The sequence below is a fragment of the Balearica regulorum genome, chromosome 5 (genome assembly GCF_011004875.1).
Source record: "Balearica regulorum gibbericeps isolate bBalReg1 chromosome 5, bBalReg1.pri, whole genome shotgun sequence".
Taxonomy (NCBI): domain Eukaryota; kingdom Metazoa; phylum Chordata; class Aves; order Gruiformes; family Gruidae; genus Balearica; species Balearica regulorum.
In genome coordinates, this window is record NC_046188.1 from 45,863,329 (window position 1) to 45,888,758 (window position 25,430).

General features: G+C 38.4%; 1 protein-coding gene across 2 annotated transcripts in view; it reads right to left on the minus strand.

The window, feature by feature from the left end:
• EXT2 (exostosin glycosyltransferase 2) overlaps nt 1-25,430 on the minus strand; it is a 176,710-nt gene that overhangs the window by 48,805 nt on the left and 102,475 nt on the right. For both annotated transcript variants that reach the window (XM_075754705.1, XM_075754704.1), the window contains 3 exons: nt 24,168-24,363; nt 20,593-20,732; nt 19,625-19,718 (listed from right to left, as the gene is read on the minus strand). In XM_075754705.1, the coding sequence (XP_075610820.1) occupies nt 19,625-19,718; nt 20,593-20,732; nt 24,168-24,363 (430 nt within the window). The remainder of the gene's footprint in view (nt 1-19,624; nt 19,719-20,592; nt 20,733-24,167; nt 24,364-25,430) is intronic.

A 25,430-nucleotide genomic window follows, 5' to 3' on the forward strand; every position in this document is an offset into this window, starting at 1 on the left:
GTTCCTGAAGGAATACCAAGCTTTTGGAGGTACAGACTTTAACATGAACCAAAAAAAACCCTCTCATTTAACTGTTGTTAACAAGTTGCCAGTTTGTCTTACTCTGCAGGTCATTACTTTTTAATAGAAGTCAAAGAGTGATTCCTAGATGTACACTTTGTGCTGGAGCATTCCTAGGCTAAATAACAGTGTACAGGGAAGATTACAAGTAGGGAAAACGCGAACTCACAAGTGAGCTTGCACATACTCACGCATATGCTACCCTGTACCTTACTTTGAGTGTAAACTATAGGATTCAGAACTAAAGACCTGTTGCCAAAATGCTGGCCCTAAAACTCTACTCTGTGGGTAGTTTGTAAAGCAGGTTCTTCAGAATAGTTCTGTTAAATATTTAAGATGAAAAAATCCGTGTTACAACTTAAAAAGCAACTAGGAAAGAGCCAAGTGTTCTCAGGAGCACTAGTTTTATTGTAAGAAAATGTTAACAACCATAAGCCTTACTACTTCAGAGTATTTCAAAATTTTATTGAGACTGATGAGTATGTCCAAAAATTACACTCCTCTGGAGCTTATCATCCACAGAGTGTGCAAAGCAATTTCAGTCTAGAATGAAATCACTTCCCTCTCCTTATTTCTCTCCCTGGTAGGACTTAACAGCTGGGTAACAGGCCGATTACCAAAAACTTTGAACAAAATGAACATTATGTCCAACTGTAAAAGCAGAAGAATTATATAAAAGGTAAGAATAAATAATGTCTGCCTTCCTAAAATACCAAAAGACACTAAATAAAGCAAACACCACATGCTAAGCAAAGGCTTAAGTATTCCTTTCCCTATGCCCCATTTCTTAAGAAAAATGTATTATCTAGAACTCAGCAACTGATTTAAAAAGAAAATCAGAAGTAGATTAAGAATTAAAATTGACCAGAACAGTGAACCTCTCTATTAAAGTATCCTAAATAAACAAAAGTAAGAACACAGATTTCAAATTTCATTTTCACGTTAGACAACCGTTTAGAACCACTGCTATAAGCAGCATGAAGTAGGAAGGAGAAATTATTTTATGTAGCCTTTTAACTTTATAAAGCAATTAAGTAGCTATTAATTGCGTGAAATACACACAGGACTGTGTATTTCATTGCTATTAAATGACAGCATTCCTACACTGTTCTAACTCTATGATTGTTTATTAATACTGTAATATCTATGATTATCTAGCTTTGTAAGAATCAAAGCTGGTTTTCCTCCTTTGGCAAAACTAGGATGGATCTGATCTAGCTTCTCTTTGCTGAAAGAATTCTTGCAATGTCAGGCAAGATTACACCTTTATACCAGAAGCAAAACTGGAGAAGAGGGCAGAGGGGATTTACTTTTTATAGACTAATATTTATGTAATTAATTTTTTGTAATGAGCTAGAAAATGTTCCCACAGTTGGTTGTAATTTTTTGGAGTTGTATTTCTTTAAGGCAGAACTCAAAACCTTCTAAGGGGATTCGAAGTCTCCAAACAGATGTTTAAGGGTCTCATTACTTCCTTCCCACCTTATTTGCTTTTATAAAGCAGAACTGATTAACATGGCTTGCCAGTGTCTGCTGCTCAGCATGCTAAGTTACTAAACATTTTGGGAAAATTTTCTATTGGGAAGATGTATGTTGATTCCATTTGAAATGTATTTTCTGCTCTACTTGGTGTGGTTGAAAAGCTTATGCTGGAATGTAACAAATACCTAGGGGGGGGATAAAAATACCATGAACACGTTTGGGATACAGGAGAGAGAAACAATAACACAAAAGAAAAGAAAAAAAAAAAGAAAAAAGAGAAAGATCTGTTCCTGACTCCTATGCCAACTTTCTCAGTGTTCTTACATAGCTTTTCCAAGCTGTCCATTTCTCTTTTCCATATCTATGAATTCAGAAGACTAATGGCTATATACTCAAGAGTAGCTTTAATACACTGGGTAATGTTTGTAAGGTATTGCAATTGTAACATACTAATTAGAGCTATCTGAAAGCCTTTCAGTATCTTGAAATAAATGATCCATAATTATAGCTCTTGTCTTCCACATAGCATTGATTATACACAGTCTACAACTATCATATCATCAGGCTACCATTCCTTTTGACTTGAACTGAAATTAACTTGTGGTACTGTAGTAGTCTGCTTGATGAGGTTTCAGAATCTTCTAAGGAAACACACTATGTGGACCACAGACTTGTAGAGAATGCTAACTTTGTATACACCTAAATACTGCTTAGGTCACAGGCAATCTAAATCGTAAATAGAGATCAAACGTACTTTGTACAACTGCCAGGACGACACAGATGAACATATGTTAACCTATGGGATCTTGTTCTGGGTGTATAGCTTACCAGGAATTGCAAACAGGTATTTAAGAAACACAGCTTCTTTTCCCCTTCTAAATTGCTAGATAAATAGAAAATCTAGAACAGCTACAAGATGAAAGACAGAACATCATTAGACTTTATAATGGTTTTACCAATGTGTGGAAAAGTCAAACGTAGAGTACTGAATGACTTGACTGAGAATGAGAAGTACATGATATTATTCGTTGTCCAATGGGTTGGAAGTGACTAGAATCTCTTATAATACAATAGATTTCCCACAAAATTAATTCACTTAAATTCAATTTCTGCAGAAAACTTTATAAAGCCTAAGACAGCTTCACCATGGAAGCCAAACTCTCCCCTCTCTCCAAGTGGTGAGCTCCGCAGACCAAGGCCACAAACATGAGCATGCCAGTAAGTAGTTCTAAATGGTTTCCCTTCCTTCCTCCCCACTTCCAACTGCTGCATCCTCACTAGATTGGCCATGAAAACCCACCACTTTCTGTGAAGACTAAAATTGCTTAATATAATGCAGAGGTATTAATTTATCTCTACAAATACATACGTCCACTTAGAGGAACTCTAGCAATATCTGTAAGACAGAAGAAAAAGGTTAGAAACTTTGTTTAGTTTTCTTCCTTGAAACTGTAGATGGTACAGGAAATTTTGTGTTCCTTCAACCAAGTAAGCAAGCATTCAAACCAAAAGTTCAATTTCACTTGTCCGTTCCAGGATTTTGTTCAGAGGGTCTATGAAGAAACTAAACTGACAATATTTAACACATACCAGTACAGGCAAGAGCTTGGGACGGAAGCATTTGCAGTTATTTTCATAGGAGACAACATGCGGTGGCCCACAGCAATAGGGTAGCCTACTCACAGAAAGTAACATTTATTTAGGTAAGGTGTTATTTTCCTTAGAAATAAACACACTTGGGGGCCTCGCATCTCTTTATAAGCTCTTTACAAGCCAGCATAGCATCAGGTTACAAAGTCCATTCATATAGTGTTTATAAGTTCTAGTGTTAATGCCACTAATGGTGCTCCAGTGTAGAGTGCAAGACAGATCAATGTAAATCTTTTGATTAGTTTGTGAAAAGAAAAACACTGGGCATGAGGGAAGGAAAGGAATACTTCTGTAACATTTAGATCAAGGGGAAACACAGTCCATGAAAGGAACTTTCTAGCCTTCTGTCTTTTCACAGCCCATGATTTGGTGGAGTTGGTAAAGTTAGCAAAAGGGGAAAAAACAAGATTCTCAAAAGAGCAGTAAAAGTTAACTGCCCATAAACCACCACTTCTCTCAGCTTTTAGGTCAGGCGCCATGATGCTATAAGATTTTGCCCCACTGCAGGAGTTCAGTGTTTCCAAAATGCCTTGAAAAGGTTTACAAGGCTTTGAAATACAACTATTTTCACACTGGCTGGGGTGACTCAAATGCTTTCCCCTTCTCAACAGCACTTGGTGTTCCTGGTTTTTATTCCCTGACCAGCTGAGTTAGGGAAGTCTGGCCAAAGCAAAGAGCATGGCCTAGTTGCTGCACCAAGCACTGGCCTGGAAGCTTAGTTATCTTACTTTTAATTCTGGTTCTGTTACTTATGTACAGATAAATGCTTGATATTCATTTGAGTTCTTGCTTCTACTTCAGCCTCTTGGCAATATGTGTAATATTCACCTCACAGAGATATTGTGAGACTTAAGCATTCTAGACCTTTCTAATTTTGGGGTGGATAGAAGAACAGAAAAAACCCCACCACTTTATCCTCTCATTATTTGTAATAAGAAACCTTAAACTAATAAAACATATTTAGCTAACCAATGCTACCAAAGTAACTGACTGTGGCAACTCTTTGCTAAAATGCGTACCTTTAGCAGAAATAGAAAAGATATTACAAGAAATACCTACAGCTCTGCTGTGTGTCTACAGCTCTGGGCATGGAAGTTTGTCCACTAAGACCTCAGGCTCTTAAGTTACACGTGATACTGTAATATAATCAAATGTTAAATCTAACAAGTTATTGCTCATCAAGTAAGCTACTGTACTTGGTCACAAGTAACTACCCCTCCATAACCTCTTTCCATGGTGCAGTAGGATTAGATAGGCTACTGAGGTTCAAGATAAACTGAATTATTATATATGTGCCCCATCCTAAAGATGCATATGAGGATAGCTGATGATATATAATAATCAGGTAGCAAGCTTGAGCTCTCAAGCCCCCTTCTTCACTCCTCCAACCCCCCCAGCAATGTACAAAGGGACTGAAGAGAGAGGAACAAGCATTTTATGAGAAGTTTCCCAAGACAAGTTTTGGGTTCAGACTGAAGACCCTATAACCCCAAATTCCCACTTTTTTCTGCCTATGAATTGTAATCTGCCCCCTCCTTCTGGACAGTCTACAGCTGGTTCCCTGTTCAACAACTTCCTTGTTGATCACACGTACCACTTTCAGTATGCAGTTCTTCAGCAAAGATGATACCAGCTGGATCAGCCAAAACCAGTGCCATCTATGTTTCTTTACACAGGCTACGAGAAACTCTCAGAAGATTTTATACTAGGAAGAATTAGACAGTAATTTGTTGTTTCAGAAAAGTGGTAAGAATTTGGGTTAAAAAAAAAAAGCACTTATTTGGTTTAGGACCCTTAGCATTATCACACAACCAAATTCACATCTAAAGCTGGCTGGCTTGATCTTTTCTCTGTAATTAGTGCGGGGGGGGGGGGGGGGGGGGGGGGGGGGGGGGAAGAGTCATTCAGAGAGAAATTTAGAGCTCTGGTACCTTAAAATACCTCCTGAACAATCCATTCTCCTCTCATTAAGGAAGCATGAGAGGATAGAGTAAGTGACCAGCTATGGGTCACAATCCTTCTTCATCTTAAAGCCCCATCTTCAAAAATGATCTCAGGGCCCTCTCATTTTCCCAGAGAGGTACAAAGATTTGAAATGAGAAAAACCAAGAATGTAGGGTACATTTTTGAAAAATAATTCATGTGTTTCAGACTACGGAAGAATATAAGAGCCATGCTCTGAAAAGCTGGCTCACTTTTGGGGTGCCAGTACAATTACCCAAAACAGGACGTAACCTCTTTAGAAATCGCAACCTGAAAGTAAAAATTAAGATTCTTGTCCCCATATACAGACTACTACGTAGAAATTTTAAGAGTTAATCCATTCAATCAACGCAATACTGGTAAAAACATGCTAACTTGCCTAAAACTGAAAAGCTTTCTGAATTATTTTCACATTTTATAGAAGATCTGCTTAAAAGCATCTTTCAAATTTGACCAAAGCTGGTTGTGTTGTGTCTATTTGTCAACAAGGACCTATCCAAGAAAGGTAGTATAGGCGTTGTCTAAAGACTACTCATAACATCAGCGTGCCACTTGTAAGGCTAAAAAATGGGGGTAGCAAGGCGTTGCACTTTTGGGGGTATCTGATCACTTCAGATAAAGACTTAATAATTCATAATAAAAACAACAACCACCACCAAACCCATAATTCAACATTGAGTTTTCCCAAAGCTCAACCCAAAACTTTCTCCAGAAGAGAAAAAGAAGAATGAGCAGTAGAACAGTGCAGGGCCCATACAGTTTTTTCCAGTTTAGCTAAGGTTTGCTTCTAATGGAACAGGACAACATTCTTTTAATATTGTTTGTGAATTTTCATTCCATCTTTCAACTCTTGTTTCTGAGCCATGCATGATTCCCAAGTAACTATTCATCTATTTAACTTATACAAATTATATGAGTAGCCTATAGAGGAATATTCCCTAACTACAAGGCACTTCTGAAGGATGAGCAAGCAAAACAATAATTTTTATCATTACAGTCCTACATTTTAAGAAAGAGATTCTAGACAGACATTTTATGGTGCTGGTTTTTATTGTAAATCAGCTTCAAAAAATACCTCTTCAAAAGTAAAGCAGTAGGTAGATTTAATCACCTGGCTCAATATTCTCCACTGTAGTAATTTCAGCCATGAAACAAGCACATTTGCCCACTTCAGATACAACAGAGAGTGAAAACTAAATCTTTCCACAACCCAAATTTCTTTTTTTTTTTTTTTTCCCTTTTTCAAGCTGCCGATTCGTATGAGGACAGAGGTCAGAGTTCAAAATGCTAGTCTTACCCTTCAGATACCAGCCACTTGGGAGTAACTCACTTCTCCTGGCTCTCAGTTTTATTGCTGTAAACTACTTGACAAATGCTGACTCATAAGAGCTAAGGGTAAAGGAAAATGTTAGTGCAAGCTCAGATATTAATCTTAAGCTTCTTGCACTGTAATCTTCCTCAGATTCTCCTCTTTGGTGTTTTGAAAAGAATAATTTATATTAATTATAGCAATCTATACATAACATAGGAGAATGGGTCTTTAAAACATACCTGTTCAAGTTAACATTTTGAGTCTTGCTTCCACACTTTTAGGTGATTTGTGGAGGGTTTTGGGGGTTTGTTTGTTTTGAGGTGTCTTTTTGTTATCATTTGAGTTTGTTTTTTTTAAGGTTTTCATCTTGTGTTATGAACAAGAACGTTGTTCTGTTTAAAATCTGGCTTAAATATATGATGCAGAAGAAGCTATTTTTAATAAAATAGTTCTCATTCTCTCTCATGAAATGGTAACAGTTTATATGGTTTTGAAATCCTGCATTATCTTGACTCCTAAAATAGAGATTTCTGCTATTTCTTGTCCTAGTGATAGTAACTTAGTTTTAAAAATAGCAAGAACACAAGACTTGAATAGACAAAAATACCACTTAGCACTGGCATTCTCCCCTCCCTCCACATATTTCTGCACCTCAGAATTGCTTCTTTGATTAACGAGTACGTCAACTTCACAACTCTGCTCCAGAAGGCAACATTGCACCAGCTGGGAAACCTGAATTACTGCCCTGGTACCCTACAAATCCACTGCCAAACTACATTTCAGTTATGGAGCCAACAAATAGGTATCAGCACTACGAGCAGCAAGGAACCACTCCATTCTCGGCTGTGGCTGGGAATACTGTCGCAAAGCATCCCGGAGACAGAGCCAGCAAAGAAAGCAGCAGGGTGACAAAAAAAGCAAAGTTTCATAAAGCACTTAGAGCTTTAAAAACATGTAATGTAAAAATGGCCACCATTTACTGAATTCCCTTTGCTCCCAAAGAGCTTTCAGTTCTGTCTTCCTATTTACAGGCAAACAGCATGTGTTGACACCACAGAAACAATACAGCTGTAAGACAGTAATATAGATCCTACTCTGACTTCCAGATAGTCATATCTCCATAATCATCATTGATAATGATGTAAAGACACAAAAAATAGCCCACTCTCTTCCCTCCAGTTTCCAGGGCTCCCTAATTACTCCAGTTTCACCAAGCTGTAACTGTGAAGGGGCAGGCACACCTAACCTGAGGAGCAGTCAAAATTACTTGGACCTGTACCATCCTTTTTATAAGTTTGTCCTTTGCATGCTCCCTGTTAACAACATAAACCAGACCTACAGTGAGCTAGACTTAAGCTATCATTAGTTCAACAGCAGTCTAGAAAATAATAGAAAACAAATATGTGTATGTAATTGCAGGGAACATTCAACTAGTGTATGACCACAAGTTGGGGAGGTGGGGGGGGACATTTTAGCCACATTTCTTGACAAATGATGGACAGCTCCTGAAACTGAAAGCAATAGGTTTCTAGTCCCAGGGGTATTGCCTTCAAATATGTCTATGTTCTCAGGGTAGATCGGTTTTCCCTGCTGCAGGCATCCTGCTGAGAGGTGAGGTCCCAAGCAAAACACAGGAATCTGACTGCAAGCCTTTGAGGTGGCAGGAGCCAAGGGAGGTTCAAAGACAAGGCTGGCTGGTGGGCAGCACCTCCGAGTATTGCAGAGGTTAGAGGTTAGTAAAGCAGGAGCCACTGGCCAATAAAACAGTGTTTGGAGAGCCCACTCTACAGATAAATTGGGGATCTGTTTACACCTTTCCCAGCTTTCTGAGTTACACACACTGATGCTTCCCACTGCGATCTTGTCCTATGTCCACTAGCATCTCCCATCCTCAGCAGCTGCCCTGCTCTCTGCTAGTTGGCTTTATAACATGGCTAAAGGATGCTTGGAAACTTTTAATCAGCATCCAGCTTCAAAAATAAATAAATAAAAGCACAACTGCTTTTAGTTGTGTCAACTGCTGCAACAAGATCCGTCTTGTTTGAGATTTCCCATGACTGCTGTACTAATGCTGGGAGAATAGAAGTTTAAATTCCCTTGATTAGAGAAGTTAAACACAAAGCAAACCTAGTGCCAATCACACACATGAAAGGACAGCTTTTTCAAGCAAGAAAAAAAAAAATCTAGGTAAGGTTACCACCATATTATAGCAGTCAAAAATCAGCACATACCTCAATTTCAGAGCTTAAGCTCTATACCAGGAAGAACTTGCCCTTTTGATGAAGATATGTTTTGCTCAATTTCCTGTAAGCTATATAGTTCTATTTTATATAAGCATAAACATACACATATTCCCATACACACAGTTCTCAACCTTGGACAACTTTCACCACAGACATTACTGCCAGCATTGCTTAAATACAGACATGTCTTACTGATTTTAAAAGGATAAAAGCTGAAGGACTGGCAGTCATGGGTTTTTTTCTGTATCTATGGGAAAAAATCAGTTTAGGACATGGTGCTGCTTTTTTCCTCTGCACCTTAAAAATAACCAATGTTAGCTCAAACTATGTAAAAATACTTTATCCTTCATGATTCAAACTGTGCATGGCTGTATGGATGTCTGATGAAATAGATAAGGTGATTAATAATTACTGGTTGTAATAATACTATGTGATGGTCACAGTGCAAAGGAACAGGGTTGAAAATAATTTTACATGGAAAAAATAACTGATAGACATCAACGAGAGTTATTTATTTCTTATTACATCTGTAATAGCATGCTGAAGAGGAATATTCTTTACAGTATGAAGCCAAATTTTGTAAAAAAGAGAAGTAATCTCAATGACAAACATTAAAGCTAAATACAGAAGTCCTTGCTATCCCCAAAAAAGATGGCAAGTACACCAACTAGTGTTTGCAGTTATTCTTTATTAAACTTTGGCTTCACCTGAACAATAAAAAAAAATCCAGAGGAAGGAGCTGTTTGCCCCCTCCCCTTGATACATATATAACACAGCCTATGGAATAGATGGAACTCATGCCTCAGGAGATTTCTTGGAGCACTGGCTACTAAACACAGGTAGCAACAGATCAGAAACAAAACAAGTGGTGAGGGGAAGAGTCCAGGGTTTGGTGCTGCTAGCTTACTGAAGCATTTGAGACAGTTGGTTAATGCATGTTGCATTCATGCTCAGGCTTAACCTAATCACCAGATTCAAATCGGGAAAGTTTTTCCCCAATGCCTCAACAGGCACCATTGATATTTTTTGCTTTTTTGTGCTACACTGTTGGGAAGCATTTTATGGTAGACATTAGTATCCTGGAATATGGACACTCTCTATAATCCTCGTCTCCAGAGGGTCTACAGAGATTTAAGCCACCAGGATAGAATATGCATTCAAAGACAACTAATGCCAGGTGCCATTTTCATTTCTAAAGTGCATTCAAAACTGTCATCTAATGGAAAAAGTAAAAAGAAAGAAAAAAAGAAAAAAGAGGAGCAGAGGGGAAAGGTAGGCACCAACCCCCACATACAAGTTACACCACTTGCAAGCCAAAGGGCATTACAGTATATCCCTAGCACGGCCCACTTTTCCATTTGAAACAAAGATACAGAATTTTCCTCAAAACAGGCGTCTAAGAAACTGTTAGATATATCTGCATAATTTACAGACAAATATTAAAGGAAATGCATCTAAAGATTATCTGGCCGCAGTTTGTTTCTACAGAATACGTAAAAAACCCCTTTGTGACTTAAAAGCCAAACATTCCTACTATGCTGTAAGATACACTTGATTTAGTCATTAAAACAGGACCTAGGGCTTCTAAATTCCATTACTAATATTATGACTTGACCTTGTGTAATTTATGCCTCTGTCCACTCATTAGTAAAATGGATCCAAGACCAAAGTGTATTTACTACTAGTATTTAATATACTCACAAGCAAATTACTACAGCAATGCAGTGTATTTATAATATATAGGTAAATGCTAAAGTTTTAACACTATCAATAATGAAGGGCTAGGTGGAGCAAGTGAATTGATAAATAAATGTGATGTGGTACAGACTAAGCAGCAGCAAAGGGAGAGCACAGAGTAACAAAGAATGAGTGGAACACCAGGAGAGATGCTTAATCATCCATTTATCTGCAGCTAACTACTTCATGTGCATGACAAAATATTTTCAAATATTCTTTCTAAAAGAAGTACATGCCTTTCCAATTTTTGGATCATCTGGGTTTATCTATAGTCTATCCAAGCTGTGTATAGCAATGTGCAAAGGGTGTATCAAAAGTCCACTTTGCAACTACATAGACTTAAAATACAGACTCTTAGAATGTAATCTTAAACCCCCCAAAACCAGTATTGTCTTAAAATAGCATAATTTCCCTCTTACAGTTGAAGTTTAACCTTTTGTTGTTTAGAGGCTGCAAACCTAGATGCAAAGGCAGCACTGCATCCTATAAAAACTGAGGTACTGATCGCTCTCAAATTTCTGAGCTCTTTCTCAGATAGGCCACAAAGACCACTCTGCAATACAACAAGCATAAAAACAGTTTTCTTCTTTCAGGGCAAGACAGACAACAGGAAAAAAAAAATATCTAGGATAAGGATACTCTCCGCAACCAGTGAAGAGGGGAGGGGGGGAGCAATGAAAGTCTCATGTATAAATGCCAAGGATTCTACAACTCCCCTGGTGATCCTGGCAATAAGCCAGGAAAAAGTTTTCTCTTCCCTTTGCTGTTTGCAGCAACAAATCTTTCCTCTGGGGGAGGGGTGAGAGGGCTGGAACTAACTTCACTGCATCTGATAAGATGGCAAATTGTCCAGGCCTGACATTTATGGGGGACCCGGAGCTCCACTGAAGCACTCTGGGAGGATTAAAGCAGGGTTAGCCTCTCCAGTTGCACTCCTTAAAATGCTACAAATGGCAGGCAGATGAAAGTTCATTTAAATTTGATAATGATGACTCTAAAGAACCCTGAGACAGAAGCAGTCCCCTGTCAGGGAAAGAACTGCAGCTGGAAGTTGAATATTCTCATTAAAAGAACTTGTAAAAATCTAACTATGGTCAAAGAGCTTCCAGCGTCCAGATATCAAAATGAAGTTTTGTTCATTTGTCTAACAAGAACTAAATCCCAACTCTTTTATGTGAGCTGCACCACCCACAGGAAAACTCCACCACCCATTTGCTTTAACTCTGTCCAGGACCCTTTCGCTGTAAGAATGGGATGTTTCACACTCTGGCAGTGATTGCCTGGAGCCAGCAGAAAGGCTCATATAGCTGTCAGCAAGCTGATAAGAGCTGAAATTACTCTACAGAGCCCTCTTTAAAGAAGAGCCAAAGAAGCACATTAAATGAAAGGGAGGAGGGGTCAGAAAAGCCAGCCACTCGTGTTGTTTTAACATGGCACTAAAACAAGTCATTGATTTATGCATGTGTCTTCAGCTCTGTTTGACCCAGAGCCTGAACTTTTCTTCAGGTCAGGGCTGAGGCACATGGGATGTGCACTAGAAAAACCACAATAGCTTGTTCAGGTATTCCGACTGTGGGAACAAACATTGCAAACTACATGTTTTCTATCCACATTTTTTAAACTGAATTTACATCCCTTTTTAGCTTTTAATTGTCTACACAGGTTGAAAAGATAAGAGGTTGTGATAACCTAAAACTTTAATGAATAAAAATGAAGAATGTTGTGTAGCCACCATTTGAGAGAGTATCTTGTGGGACTTCAGGAAAGTGAATTATCCATGCATCACAGTCAATATTTTCTCACTGAAGTGTTTGGTGGCCAGTGAAATTAAGATGCATTTAAAAAAACACTGATGATCTCACAAGTATATTCCACAAGGCATTATAATACGAAGGTCTCCTGCAAACCTGAGTCCTTAAGTTGTATCACTGTGACTGCACCAGGTCTGACTGAATGGCTTTCTGCTCCTCTATTCTGTCTCTGACAAAGGTGCACAGCTGTTTCGTTAGGAACTCCCACACACAGACACAGCAAGCATAGGGCACCACTTCCCCAAAGTAGTCTCCGGCTCCAGAAGTCTGCAATTCAGGAACTTCCTAAGCGTTCGGTTATACCTTTGCATTCATCTCAGACAGATTTTCCTTCTCTGGATTTCTTCATTCACCCTTTATGCCAATAAAGACCCTTCACCCACACAAAATGCTGAAACAGCGAGTCCCACAGATTACCCACTAGTTCTGGGAAAAGATTACCTCCTTTTTTATTTTTTTAGACCAGATTCCCAATAATACAAGTCCTGGGGAACATCAAATGAAATTGTATCAAACAACGTACAGTCATTTCCATTCACTTTCTTCATGACCTTCTTATTTTATAGTTCCACATTATATTCTTGCTCCTCATCTTACCCCCAATCATTCATCTTCAAGATGAAGAGTGTTCATGTTTAACCATGCTTCTCTTGAAACCTTTTTAAGATGGGAGAACCCTAACTATGAACTGTTTTCAGGGTGCAGACATACAACAGATCTATGCAGCGGCATAGTTCCATTTTGTTCTCTACCTCTTTTCTAAAAATTCTTTATATTACTTTTTTTGACCACAACTGACCATGAAACTTCTATTTTCACATAACTATTACAGCTCTAAGAACTCTTTTCCAAGTGATTGCAGCTAGCTGACAGGCCATCACTAATTATGAGAAGGCTGTTGTTCCTTTCACATATCCCGTTTCTTCAATCTATAGTGAATTTTGTCACTATCATTTGATCATGTTATACCTGAATTTCTTTGGCCTAAAATGTGCCAGTTCCAAATAAAACCTTTCCCAAAGCAGACTTCATAGCTGCAAGGGTTTTTCTATTACTGATAGCTCGAGCTGCATATTTTCCCTTAAAGGCCATGCTCTTCTGGGGTGCTCATCTTCTACATAGCTGCCTAGTTTTATGGAATTTACCTCCAAGATCTCCACCTCTCTAAGTCTGGTTGACACTAGACAGTAACAGAAATCAGAAGAGAAATTCGCATACACTTTGTATGTTACCATACCCTTGTTTCCCTAGGAAACCAGGATGAAAAGAATTCCTGCACTCAAGAACACCAGCTCTCCATTCTTGTACCAATAGAGCTCACGAAGTCATCCCATCTTCCAGACTAGATATTAATTCAAGATTTTTATTTTTGGGCGGTGGGGAGTGTTATAAAGTCAAAAAGGAACAGGCACACAAAGCCTTCTATTGAAAATAAACTCCTTACCTTACATCTGTTCAGTGAGAAAGAATGCCTAAATAGAAGAACAGCTCTTCCATTCCCATTGCAGAGTACTTTCATATTCTGATCCTATGCCTTAATAAGCCTATCCTATCTGTGCTAAAAGACTTCCAAGTTGTTGATATTTAGTGAGGAAAAACATTTACAGAATGTCTGTGTATTCAGATAGATTCATTTCAGAACAAGAAGGGAAAAAAGGCCCAGAGGCTCAGATATAAGTTGTGGAAAACTTTCATATAAGTTAAGATATTTGTGTATCAACTACAGTGGTGAAATACATTTCTAGAGATTAACAGGCTTTCAAACAAAACATTAAAAAAAACCCTCTATTGGGAGGGAAATTATACAAGGCATGGGATCAGCAGATACCAGCAAAGTTTTGGTTTGCCTTTTTTTCTTTACCTATTTTACTCTTCTTCAGGAGCAAGAGGAAATTTCAAATTTCATTCTCCATCTTACGAGTCTATTACATTTACTTCTATTTCTTGCTGCTCCACTTCTACAAGTTTGCTATTACCTGGGTGCTGGTTTGTGGGGCAGAGAAAATGAAAGCAATGCAGCATCAGGTCTGCTGGATTAGTAGCTGTGCAGCTGAGCTGCTTATTGACTTGCCTCTGGGCATTTCGGCCAGTGTTTCAGACTACATATGGAACTATTTGTGAGAGGGGGATGGTTCAAGGAAGCTTCAAAGAAAATGGGAATGACAACATTACTGTAGAAAACAGACAAGACAGCAATACCAGAGATGCATAAGTTTCATCCAGACTGCTATTAATTTTAGCAGCTCAACTAGCAGAGGCTCTTTTTGATGGTCAATATGCTGGAGTTTATAAGAGCTATCATATGCTAGTGTCTTGTTCTTACGGACATAGGCTATACATGTAGTATTGAAAATACGTAACAATTTTTCACTGCAGTGTAGACTAGGCTATGAGCACAGAAAGTATTCCCTTTTGTGAGGAAAGACAGGAAACTAAACCAGGAATTGTTGAGGGCAAAATGTTCTGCAAGTTTGAACAATAAAAGCGTAAATTAATATGGCTAATCTCCAGAGCTCTCAGCACAATCATGTATAATGCAGGACAGTAGAAATTAATTCTTATTTCCCACACTCCAGCTCTGCTCAAACCACTAAACCTCTTTCTTGGTTTATACCATGTACTGTCTGACAGAACAATTGAGTAAAACAAAGCTGTATTATAGGATATCACAGCCCAGCTCATACCAGCCATAGATCCTAACAGATGACAACTCCAAAGCTAAAGCATCTGTATTTTATCCTATTCATGACAGTATTGTGTGATGCTCATGATCAGTGTACAAACTATAAGAAAATATTTTTCAAATAAAGGTTCTTACATATTTTAAATGTAATTTGTCTTTAAGAGCCTTCCTCTTTTCTCTAGCACATGTATGGCTAGAAGTACTTCCAGAAACAAAGCAAAAATTAAGCATAGAGAAAAGTTTACTAAGAGCAAACTATTTCAACTTGAAAAAAAATTATATATACATATATGTGTATTTGTACATAAATTAACCTTGATGCATGATCTCCAGAGAATCAACTGCAATAAAATACTGCAAAAAGAACACCTAATCAACAAAGAAAACTGGCAAGCTAACACAATAAAATTTGTTTTAATTACGAGGTTTTCCAACTAGAAATAAGAATTATGTTATAATCAAGACAACTACTGAAACCAAAGTAGTTGGACAGCAAGGCTTCAATTCCACAAAGGTTATCAGACCCACAAAGTCTGATAGATATGATGAATGCATGCTTCATCCTACTAAAAACCAGGAGAAATTTAGAGCAAGGATTTGTTCTGTTTGGCTAAAAAGAGGATGATCTCAACCATACTCACATCTGAACACATCAACTGGTTTCTTAATTTACTGAAAAAGTACGTTAATTGGCAGGTACTGGCAAAGCGTGTTTCACAAATCTTTATCAAAAACATAACGTCTAGTGGAATTTTATGTGCCACAAAACCAGTTTTTGAAATAAAACCTAAACACATCCTACCTGCAAAGGAAAGTGACATGTTGTAAAAAATTTTCATACCAATTTTAATAAAAGCTCTTTGCAAAGATCACTTTTTCCTCATTTTAACGTCAGTTATGGACCAATCTTTCTGTAACTGCTATATCGAGCTCCAAGTGTTTCACAATGTAAAAACAAGAACGAACACGATCATTGTGATCTAACTATCTTTGTTTCCATCTAGATAAGAACAATGCTCAGTGAAAACTAGAATGGACTGGTAAAAAACAAGCATACCACAAGATCAGTTTCAGTCAGTCCTCTTCCACTTGACAAAAACAAGCATAAAAATACTGTATATCAAGTGCTATTAGCCCTTGAAGTTGACTGAAGCAGTAAAACAAAGTGGATTAAATATTATTGGGAAATATAGGTTACCTGCAAAACAAGAATATTTTGAAGCTTTTGTTGCCCTTACATGGCTAAGCAGAATAAACAACTTTTATAGATCATATCTGAAAACATGCATAAATCACTGCAGTTCACTTGCGTTCTGTAAATGGGTATCAGTTGAGTTTCATTTTAGTAGTTTCTTGCCTGGGAAACAAAATCGAGCACTTATGACAAATTCACTTTCTTTCTGAACTACCTTTAGCACCTGCCTCCTCAAAAGGTTTGTTCCAGCTTCAGAATCTCTCTTCTCCTATCATCACTTTAGCTTTACTTTGCGAATCTTTATTCATTAATTCCTGTACATTGATGCTGAAAAAAACTGGGAAGACATTTTGGCTACCCAAAAAGTCCTAAGATACTTTCCAAACCATTTAAATCAAAAGACAGGAAGTGTGTAACTGCTCCCAACTGTGGGGCTGATGAGGAGGAAGGAAACAAAAGTCTGTAGCACAGGTGGAACATTACTGCATATTTATCAGTGAAGAAAAACAATCAGGTTTCTGGGAGCCACACAGTCTCAATCACCATATCAGATAGCTAGAACATAGAACCATGTATCAAGTGAATTTCACAGATGCTTGTATTAGGACTTTACCTTCTAAAGACAACTGACAGGACATGAAATGTATGGATAAAATGTTTAAGTAACCTCAATATGTACACAGAAATAAATTCACAAAGACAAGAGAAAGACAGACCTCGTAATTTCATCCTGATACACCTACTACCAAAACAGACAACTATATCCTCAACAAAAAGATGTGAGAGGAAGCTTCAGAAAAAAACGTATTTCCCACCTTCAGTCAATATGTTCAGTGATGCTTTGGACCCAATGACAATGACTACTGCAAGCCATCTATAATCCAACAAAATTCACTCTAGACACAAACGAGAATTGTATTCTGGGTATCAAAATATCTTCTAATTTAACTTAATTTTATGGAGTTATAGATAATATAGATAACTAATAGATCATCTGAATTAAGGGGTTTTTTGTTGGTTTGTTTCATTGTGAATGTTTGGAGGGGGGGGGTTTGTTTGGGTTTGTTTTGGTTTTTTGTTGAGTGCATTCTCTGCAGAACACTATCCTGAAATGATTATTTTATGATACTAGTAAAACAGACAAGAAAATCAGTGCACACTAACAGATTAATGTCGGTTTTAAAGCTTTATTAGGCGAAACCCCCTAGTGTTAACACTTCTACGTTCATGTCAGAGAAAAAAAAAGGAAAACAAAATCATGTTTCTAGAAGCTGTAACAACAAAGCTACTTTTTCACCTGCCATCCCTGGTGGCAACTTGGTGCTGCCAGTGGGCAATTTGTGTGAAGGGACTAAAGAGAAAGTAGACCCCTTGTCCTGGTTTTCAGCTGGGATAGAGCTAATTTTCACAAGCAGCTGGAAGGGGACACAGCCAGGACAGCTGACCCAAACTAGCCAAAGGGGTATTCCATACCATGATGTCATGCTCAGTATATAGGGAGGGAGCTGGCTGAGTTGCTGCTCAGTACTGACTGGGCATCAGGTTCCGGGTGGTGAGCAAATTGCATTGTGTATCACCTGCTTTGTATATTCTTTTCTAAGTACCATTGCTGTGGTTTTCCTCTTCCTTTGCTGTCCTAGTAAAATGTCCTTATCCCAATTCACGAGTTTTACCTGGATGGGGAGGAGTGAGCAAGTGAGCAGCTGCATGGTGCTCAGCTGCCAGCCGGGGCTAAACCACAACACTCCTGACGGCTGCTGTGATATTTGCAGCCTCTCTGTACAGAGAATGAAGTGAAGCTGGCAACAGAATTCAGGCATGTAAAGATTTACCGCTAAATTTGAATGTCTATTTTCTCCACGCATATCCAGTATTAATATACACTGTGCAGCTTTTAGCACTGTCTAGGTAGAAAGAAGGAGAGTGTCGTAGGCTACACCCTGAAAAACCGTGCCTTGGGTAACTTTTTACAAGGACCACACAAAAGATGATTTTGTCACTAAGGTTGTGTAAGCAAATTTCAGAAACATGTCTTCACAATTCCTGCAGAAATTCGACTACAGAAATCCCATGCATCTTTAAAAGCCACCCAAGATCAGATAGTTTACTTTTCCCTCCATAACTAGCTCTTACTCTCTCTATGCCTCAGTTCCTCATCAGGAAAAGCAATGGCAACAGCATCTCCCCACCTTATAACAATATATGCTCAAGTACAATAAGGTGACAAGGATGAAAGATCCTAGATATAAGCTTACAATATATGTTAACTTCTTTCTTCTTCGCTCACCCAAAAATGTAATCTATGTATTCCAACTACCAAAAGAACAACGTGGTTGAATCCTACCCCCCTCGTCTGACAACAAAACTTTTCACGCTTTGTGAAAATCCTCACACGGCTAACAATTCTTATCTGTTGCGCTTACACTTTATGTGTGAGCTCTAGAATTAAAGCAACTGATGATGACAGTGTCTGTAACAGCAAAGCTAATGAACAGGAATTGGCATCAACTGGAGTGAGCTAGAAGACATTTCCTTTTGACTATATACCCAGCCCACACAGACTTCATTCACAATTGGACAGTTCATTATCTCAGCTCTTCCCGTCACCAGCTAAGTAAAATTTCCCTCTCAGAGGAATTGTCAACTTAGTTAAAACATTTAAAGCGTTTTGCACTTAATGCTTCTCTCACATTTTGAGTGATTAAAATTTATCTACAAACCAAAGCTCACATGAGATAAAGACTTCTTTAATACAATTTAAATACCATGTAGAAAAAAAGAATCTAATATACACTGAGATTTCATCAGAGACATGTTAATATATGAGAGCAGGCAGTACACCTGCATTCAGGGAGACCTTCCACTCTAGTGTGAATTAAGAAAGCAGAGGGCACCCAAGAAAAATTGAAATGAATGAAAGTGGAGTTTGACTACATTGGTAGAAACTGGCAGTCTCCACTCATGGCAAATACCACATCTTTACATGAAAAAGCAGACAGTCAAAATCTCAGTTTCACATTTCAGGAGATCTGTGGCAATCCAGGATGGGGAGGCTTTGATCATTGTGGATACTAAAGATCCTATCATATATTTCCCAACAGCATGTACATTAACATAGTAGGTTGGAGAAAACCCCCTCTGAGTACCCGAAGTCTGCCTAACGAAGTGTTCTTCTGCAATTGCAATCACATGCAATATTCTTAACTTCCACACCTGATGGGTAATGTAGTACTGATCAACAGCTGCTGTTCAACACATTTAGCTGCACCAGTGATGCGTAGAGACACACATTGAAAAGTAATGGTGAATGAGTATGTTTAGCATAAAGAAGAGCTGAATCATCAAAATATTAACACGAGTACAATGGATGCTTCTGCATTCCAACAGATTTCACAGTAAGGCAGGTGTATGAACCTACGCTCCACAATGAATAAAGGAAAATAATTTAAATACAGTACATTATTTTACCTGTCTTTGCATCTCTTCAATCTGTCGCTGGGGAACACTTTGCAGAATACTGTACATTTCAGGCATCTTTTCTTCAGGGATGACAACAGAGGCCCTATGAGGAAAAAAAAAGAAAACAAATTATGAGAAATTGTTCTACATTAATAGATGTCAACAGCTTTTCCAACCCAGAACTTTGTCCTATTCTAGTAAGACACACTCAGAAGATATTAGCAGAAAGAAACAGCCTTCTCTCAGTGTAATTAATTATTCTGTAGCTGCTCCTTCACAACACCAGCCAGTCTGCCCACAGATAATGCCACAAAAGTCTGTGGATTGATCTACACAGACAATCTAATAAATATGGAAGAGACAGAGACCCAGAAATCCTGAATTATCATCTCTGGATTGCCACTGACTTGCTTTTTGAGATTTTTGGAGTGCCCAAACAGTAATGACATATACAGTGCTATGTATACAAACTAGTAATTTTTGTATGTATTATCCTAAGTTCACATAACTGGGCATAGTGCACGCATGGAAAAATAATCTAAGCTCTTAACACAGTGTACTCAGCTACAAAATAATTATACCTTTCAGTCTCAGATGAGCTTATGAATCATGATACGATATAAAGAATTTTAGCATTTATGTGATGCAATTTTTTAGCATATACTTTTCTTAAAAGAGCCTGACTGCAGACCAGTCCTCACAGAATTCAAGCACAAGGTAATAAAGCAAGTCTATTTTAGAAAATACATGATCAGCTATAGGATAACCAAATGCTCTGTCATCTCTGCCTCATTTGTTTTTCCTTCCTATTTTTGATGCATAATATATTAAGGGCAAAGACTGTACATATCTTTCTCTGTATTCTATTCCCTGTAACCCCCAGCATACTCAACTCATCATACAGATTTTATTCAAATCACTGAATGCAATGAAGTCTCTTATGCAGTGGTTCGATGTACAATAGTGAGGGTACAGACCTCTTCCAGTCCAGAACCTCAGAGAAAGGTAAAATGTAGGAGTCAGCAATGATGACTGGGACACAGCCAGCTTGAAGAACATCGCTTAGCACAGCCTGTCCCAGGCGGGCTCCACGTAGAATGACACAGAATGTAGACTCCTGTCAACAAATGGTACCCAACACACAGAAGAGGGGAAAAAAAGAGTGTGTTAGATTTGTATTATGTGTATGTTTGTATGCATTATGTTTACCTGCCCTCCCCCTCGTAAAAAAACAAGTCAAAAGGAAAACAGGCTTGCTCCATGCAAGCAATGTATTCTAAATTACTAGGTAATTCAAAATAATTACACAACTTTATCTTCCAGAGGCTCAAAAATATCATGAGTGAAGAGATAAGAAATCAGCTAATGGGACTATTCTATGCTTTATTTTAATGGCCAAACTTCAGAATTCTGAGAAAATTCAAGGGGCAAAGTTAAACATTTTGAAAGTTTGGCCTAACAACATGAGCAACGATCAACAAGAACTTACTGAGTACAAACTGTATGAAGCCAACCTAATGTTATTCCATTAATCCAGCCCTACAGATAGCAGAGAAGTAACAGATTTCATATCTCAACTTTAAAAGGCATTTGACATCACCTTTGGTAGCATTTTCATAGGCAAATTAAGAAATCATGGGCTAGATAAAGCCATCATCAGCTTTATAGTTACATAACTTAGAGTTACAGAACTCTAAGTATAAAGCAGTTAGTGGTGGCTCACAGGTAAAATAGTGATGGACCAAATAATCTTTCCTACGTGAAACAGTATTCAATGTGTCCCTTAGTTAACTGAGCAGCAGAATTAAGAGCATACTTATTCAATCTGACAATACCTATGATTTTGTAGGATTAGCAAGCATAATGGATAATGGGATTAGAGTTTGGCATTATATGGATAAATTGACTACGAAAAATACTGATACATATAGGGTTCAACACTTAGATAAAAATAACCAACTGCACAAATATAAAGCATGAGGTAACTGGCTAAGTTTTGCACTTTGCAGAAGAGGACATTTCCTACAAAAGGACAGGAAAAGAAATGGTATTCACATGTTCAGTAATGTTGTGCTGTTGAAAAAAACCCAAAACCAAACCACTCCACCCACAGGTTTTATTAGAATGCAAAAAGAAGTACAATCTAAGAGACCTGAAGGAATCACTAACTCTTCTCAGTAATAAAAGACCTCAGACAGAGCAGTGTGTTCAGTCTTGGGCAATGCATTTCCAGGGGTTAAAAAAAAAAAAAGGGTGACTACTTACCTTGAAAGCAGGATCTACAAGGAAAGACTGACTATACCAATACTACTTATTCTGAAGGAGTGAGGCCAGGAGGAAAACCGCTAAAGGGAGCTTCAAAGATATGGAGTGAGGGCAGGGGGAAGATGGCTAAAGGGAGCTTCAAAGATATAAAAAGTTGTGGTAAAAAGGAAGAATATAATCCACTTACGTCCACAACATACAAGACAAAAAGCCATGAGTTTAAACTGCAGCAGAGGAGATTTCTTGACTCTGCTGCACTCACCCTATAAATAGGGACTTTAGTTCTCACTGACACTGAGGAATCTTGCTACAGATGCAAGATCGCAAAATAAATGCTTGTAGAGTTCAGCTACACAAACAAGGAAAAAGCCCAAGTCAGTATTATCCCTAAGTCTAAGAAAGAAAAATTATAAAGTTGACACAGGGACTTGCATAGGTAAGAAAACATCTTTCCAGCTTGCATTATGTGGCCTGAGGAAAAGGAGCCAGGAGGCTCAGCAGGGCAGCAAGACATCAAAATGGAACTAGGAAATACAAAGGGGTTTGCTGGCTCTTCACTTGATTCCTAATGCAATCGTAAGACCTGTGTTCATACCCATAGAGTACTAAAAGCCTTGAAAATCTCATCCAAGAGAAGACTGCAAACAGGAAGCATTAGCAACCCAGAAGCCCAAGAGTCTGTCTAGTAGGAAGCCTGTAAAGGCAGCGCTGAAAAGGATGAACTGTGATCGCAGTCCCCCTTCCTCCCACTTTCAGACAGGAAGAGAAGGAAAAGAAGGGTATGGGAAATGGAAGGAGTGGAGAGAATGAACACACATTTTAACTACCGACTCACTAGATCACACAGCAGCAGGTGGAAAAGACTCTAGTAAGGACTGGGAAAGAAAAAAAAAAGAAGCCCAGATGTGGACACACATGCTCATCTGCCCAGATAACCATTTTTCCTGTCTAGACAAAGGTTACTATAAATACATCTCCTCGCATCACCACTGTTATCAGCCAGACATTCCACAGAGAGATGCAGGGCTGTGCAAAGGAAAGTTTTTTAACAATCTCAGCATGTATCAGCTCTCTTCTGAGTTATAAAAGCATATATGGCAAGATATAGATTCCCTGACTTGCTATCCTTGAGCAATCCAGTCTATATATATAAAGAAATAAAGCAAACAAATTTTTTTTCCTTTTGGCTCAAAGTTTAGGACTCAGGATGACCCTTTCCTCCCTCTCCCCCCTCCTCCACAAGGAATTTTAAACATATTTCCTACAAAACACAACAGGAGGGGTGGGAACTTCGCCTTTCCTCAGCTTGTTATTTTATCATTATTTGCTGAAATTCAAAGACAGATTATGTGTTGGTGGCCACAGACGGAGCACAGTGGCCTATGGCATAACTCACTTCACCACACTGCATGCCAAAGCACCTCTCTGTTAGTGAATTGCCAAGAGGCACAGGGGTCTGAGAACGCTATCTAGTTTTATCTTCACTGACACATCAAAAGGCCTCTGGAAGTTGGGCGAAGGCCATGAAACACATCTCACCTAGATGTTTTCATAGCTGCATGCTGACAAGCCTTCTAGCTCAGTCTGTCATATCTACACAGAGAATTTTGTAGGGTTTAACTACTAAGCTGCATACAAGAAATATAATCTGACCAACTCTCCTTAAATGTAGCGCTCTTTTTGCCCCAAAATAAATCCACGCATAAGCTCTTTAAAGTTCATTTTAATCTTCCCTCCAATTGACAAAGCCATCCTCTACTCCAAGCTTCAGGCCTAGAAGCAAGGCCTGGACTGCCATATGTGAGAAATCAATTCCAAATTCATGCCTGCTGAAGGTTATTTTGCCAGTTATTCTGGAGGGTGTAGATTCCAATGTACTTCCCCAATTTTAAAGTGAACAATTTTGTCTGGCCTCCAAAAGGTTCTCCTCCCATTCCTGCTGGATTTGGCAGTATCTTTGTATCATTTTTTAAGTTTACACGATGTTGTCATGTGTTTCTAGAAGACCATCATGACCAATCTCACAAAGTTGTAATACATAAGCAGTGTTTTCAAATTGCAGTGTAGTCTGCATATCAATTTGAGTACATAGCTCTTGACTCTCCTAAAAATAAGAATAAAGTTAGGGTATAATATCCAAGCTAACATAATGAATTATGCAGTTACAAAACACAGCCAGCAAGCTAGCTAAAACCAAGGAAGTACCCTACCAGTGTTAAACAGGAACAGCTCCACAGCTAAGACAGTCACCAAGGGGAAGAGAAGTTTGCAGGAGAGAGCGCCTTACCTGAAGCACTTGAGGATAATCAAAAACTTGATTCTTGTGACAGCGTTTGCGAACTGCAGGGACCCCATCTGACAAATTAGTACATTTGTCTAGGATCAACACTGATTCCCCATTCTCAGCTTGAAGAGCTTCCAACTCAGACCGGTATTCTGGGTGCAGAGCCATTTGAGATGACAGAATGAAATACCTGCGAGGACTAAGAAACCACAGCCAGGTTACCCGACAGCCTGTGAGTTTACTTCCAAGATGCTCTAGAACACATTTCCTTCCATCTGGGAAAAGCAGAGCAAGATTAACTAAATGTGGACACACAGCCAAGACTGTATTTTCAGACAAGGCTGCAAAGGGTAATGATGCAATATAATTAAATCGTGGATAGTAAGTGGCTCAGCATTATTTACAACTTCAAATAAATCTGTACTTGGAAAAAGTGCTTATTACATTAGAATAGGCACTTGCATTATAACCTCTATTATAAACTGAAATAAACATAATTTAGCTACATATTAAAACAGCTTGCTACTGGTGCCAGGATTGTCTGTTCTTTTGTTTGGTATTTGTGTACTATAAAAAAAAATAGATAGGACACTGAATGCTGCTGCTAGTTTCTCGTCCCATGTATTTTCTCATCAATTTTAATTGAAAAATGATGTTGAACTGACAACTCAGCTACTCTGTGCTTATTTAGCCTTGATATAGTGACAGTAAAACCAGGACAAGCTCATACCCTTAGCTGTGATTCACTTCTATCCCTTTTGGGCAACATAAAACAGCATTTCCAGGACAAAGATGAAGGCCCGTTATCCCATTCACTCTCAACTCCTACCATGTTCCAAAACCCACTAATATTTTAAATGTGCCTTAACACTAGATGTTAATTCAGACTAGATATAAGAAAAAAATTTTTACAATGAGGGTGGTGAAACACTGAACAGGTTTCCCAGAAGGGTGGTAGATGTCCCATTCTCAGAAACATTCACAGTCAGGTTAGACAGGGCTCTGAGCAACCTGATATACTTGAAGATGTTCCTGCTCATTGCAGGGGGGGTTGGACAGGATGGCCTTTAAACATCCCTTCCAACCCAAACGATTCTGTGACTCTATGAATACTGAAGTGTTTCAAGATACTAATTAACATTGGAGGTAACACAGGAATACAGTCTCAAATTAGGTGCTCACAGCTTCAAAAAGTTATGTTCATGTTGGAAAATAGCACGTCATGTAATTATTATACTCATTCTGATCTACTTTGGTTTCCTTTTT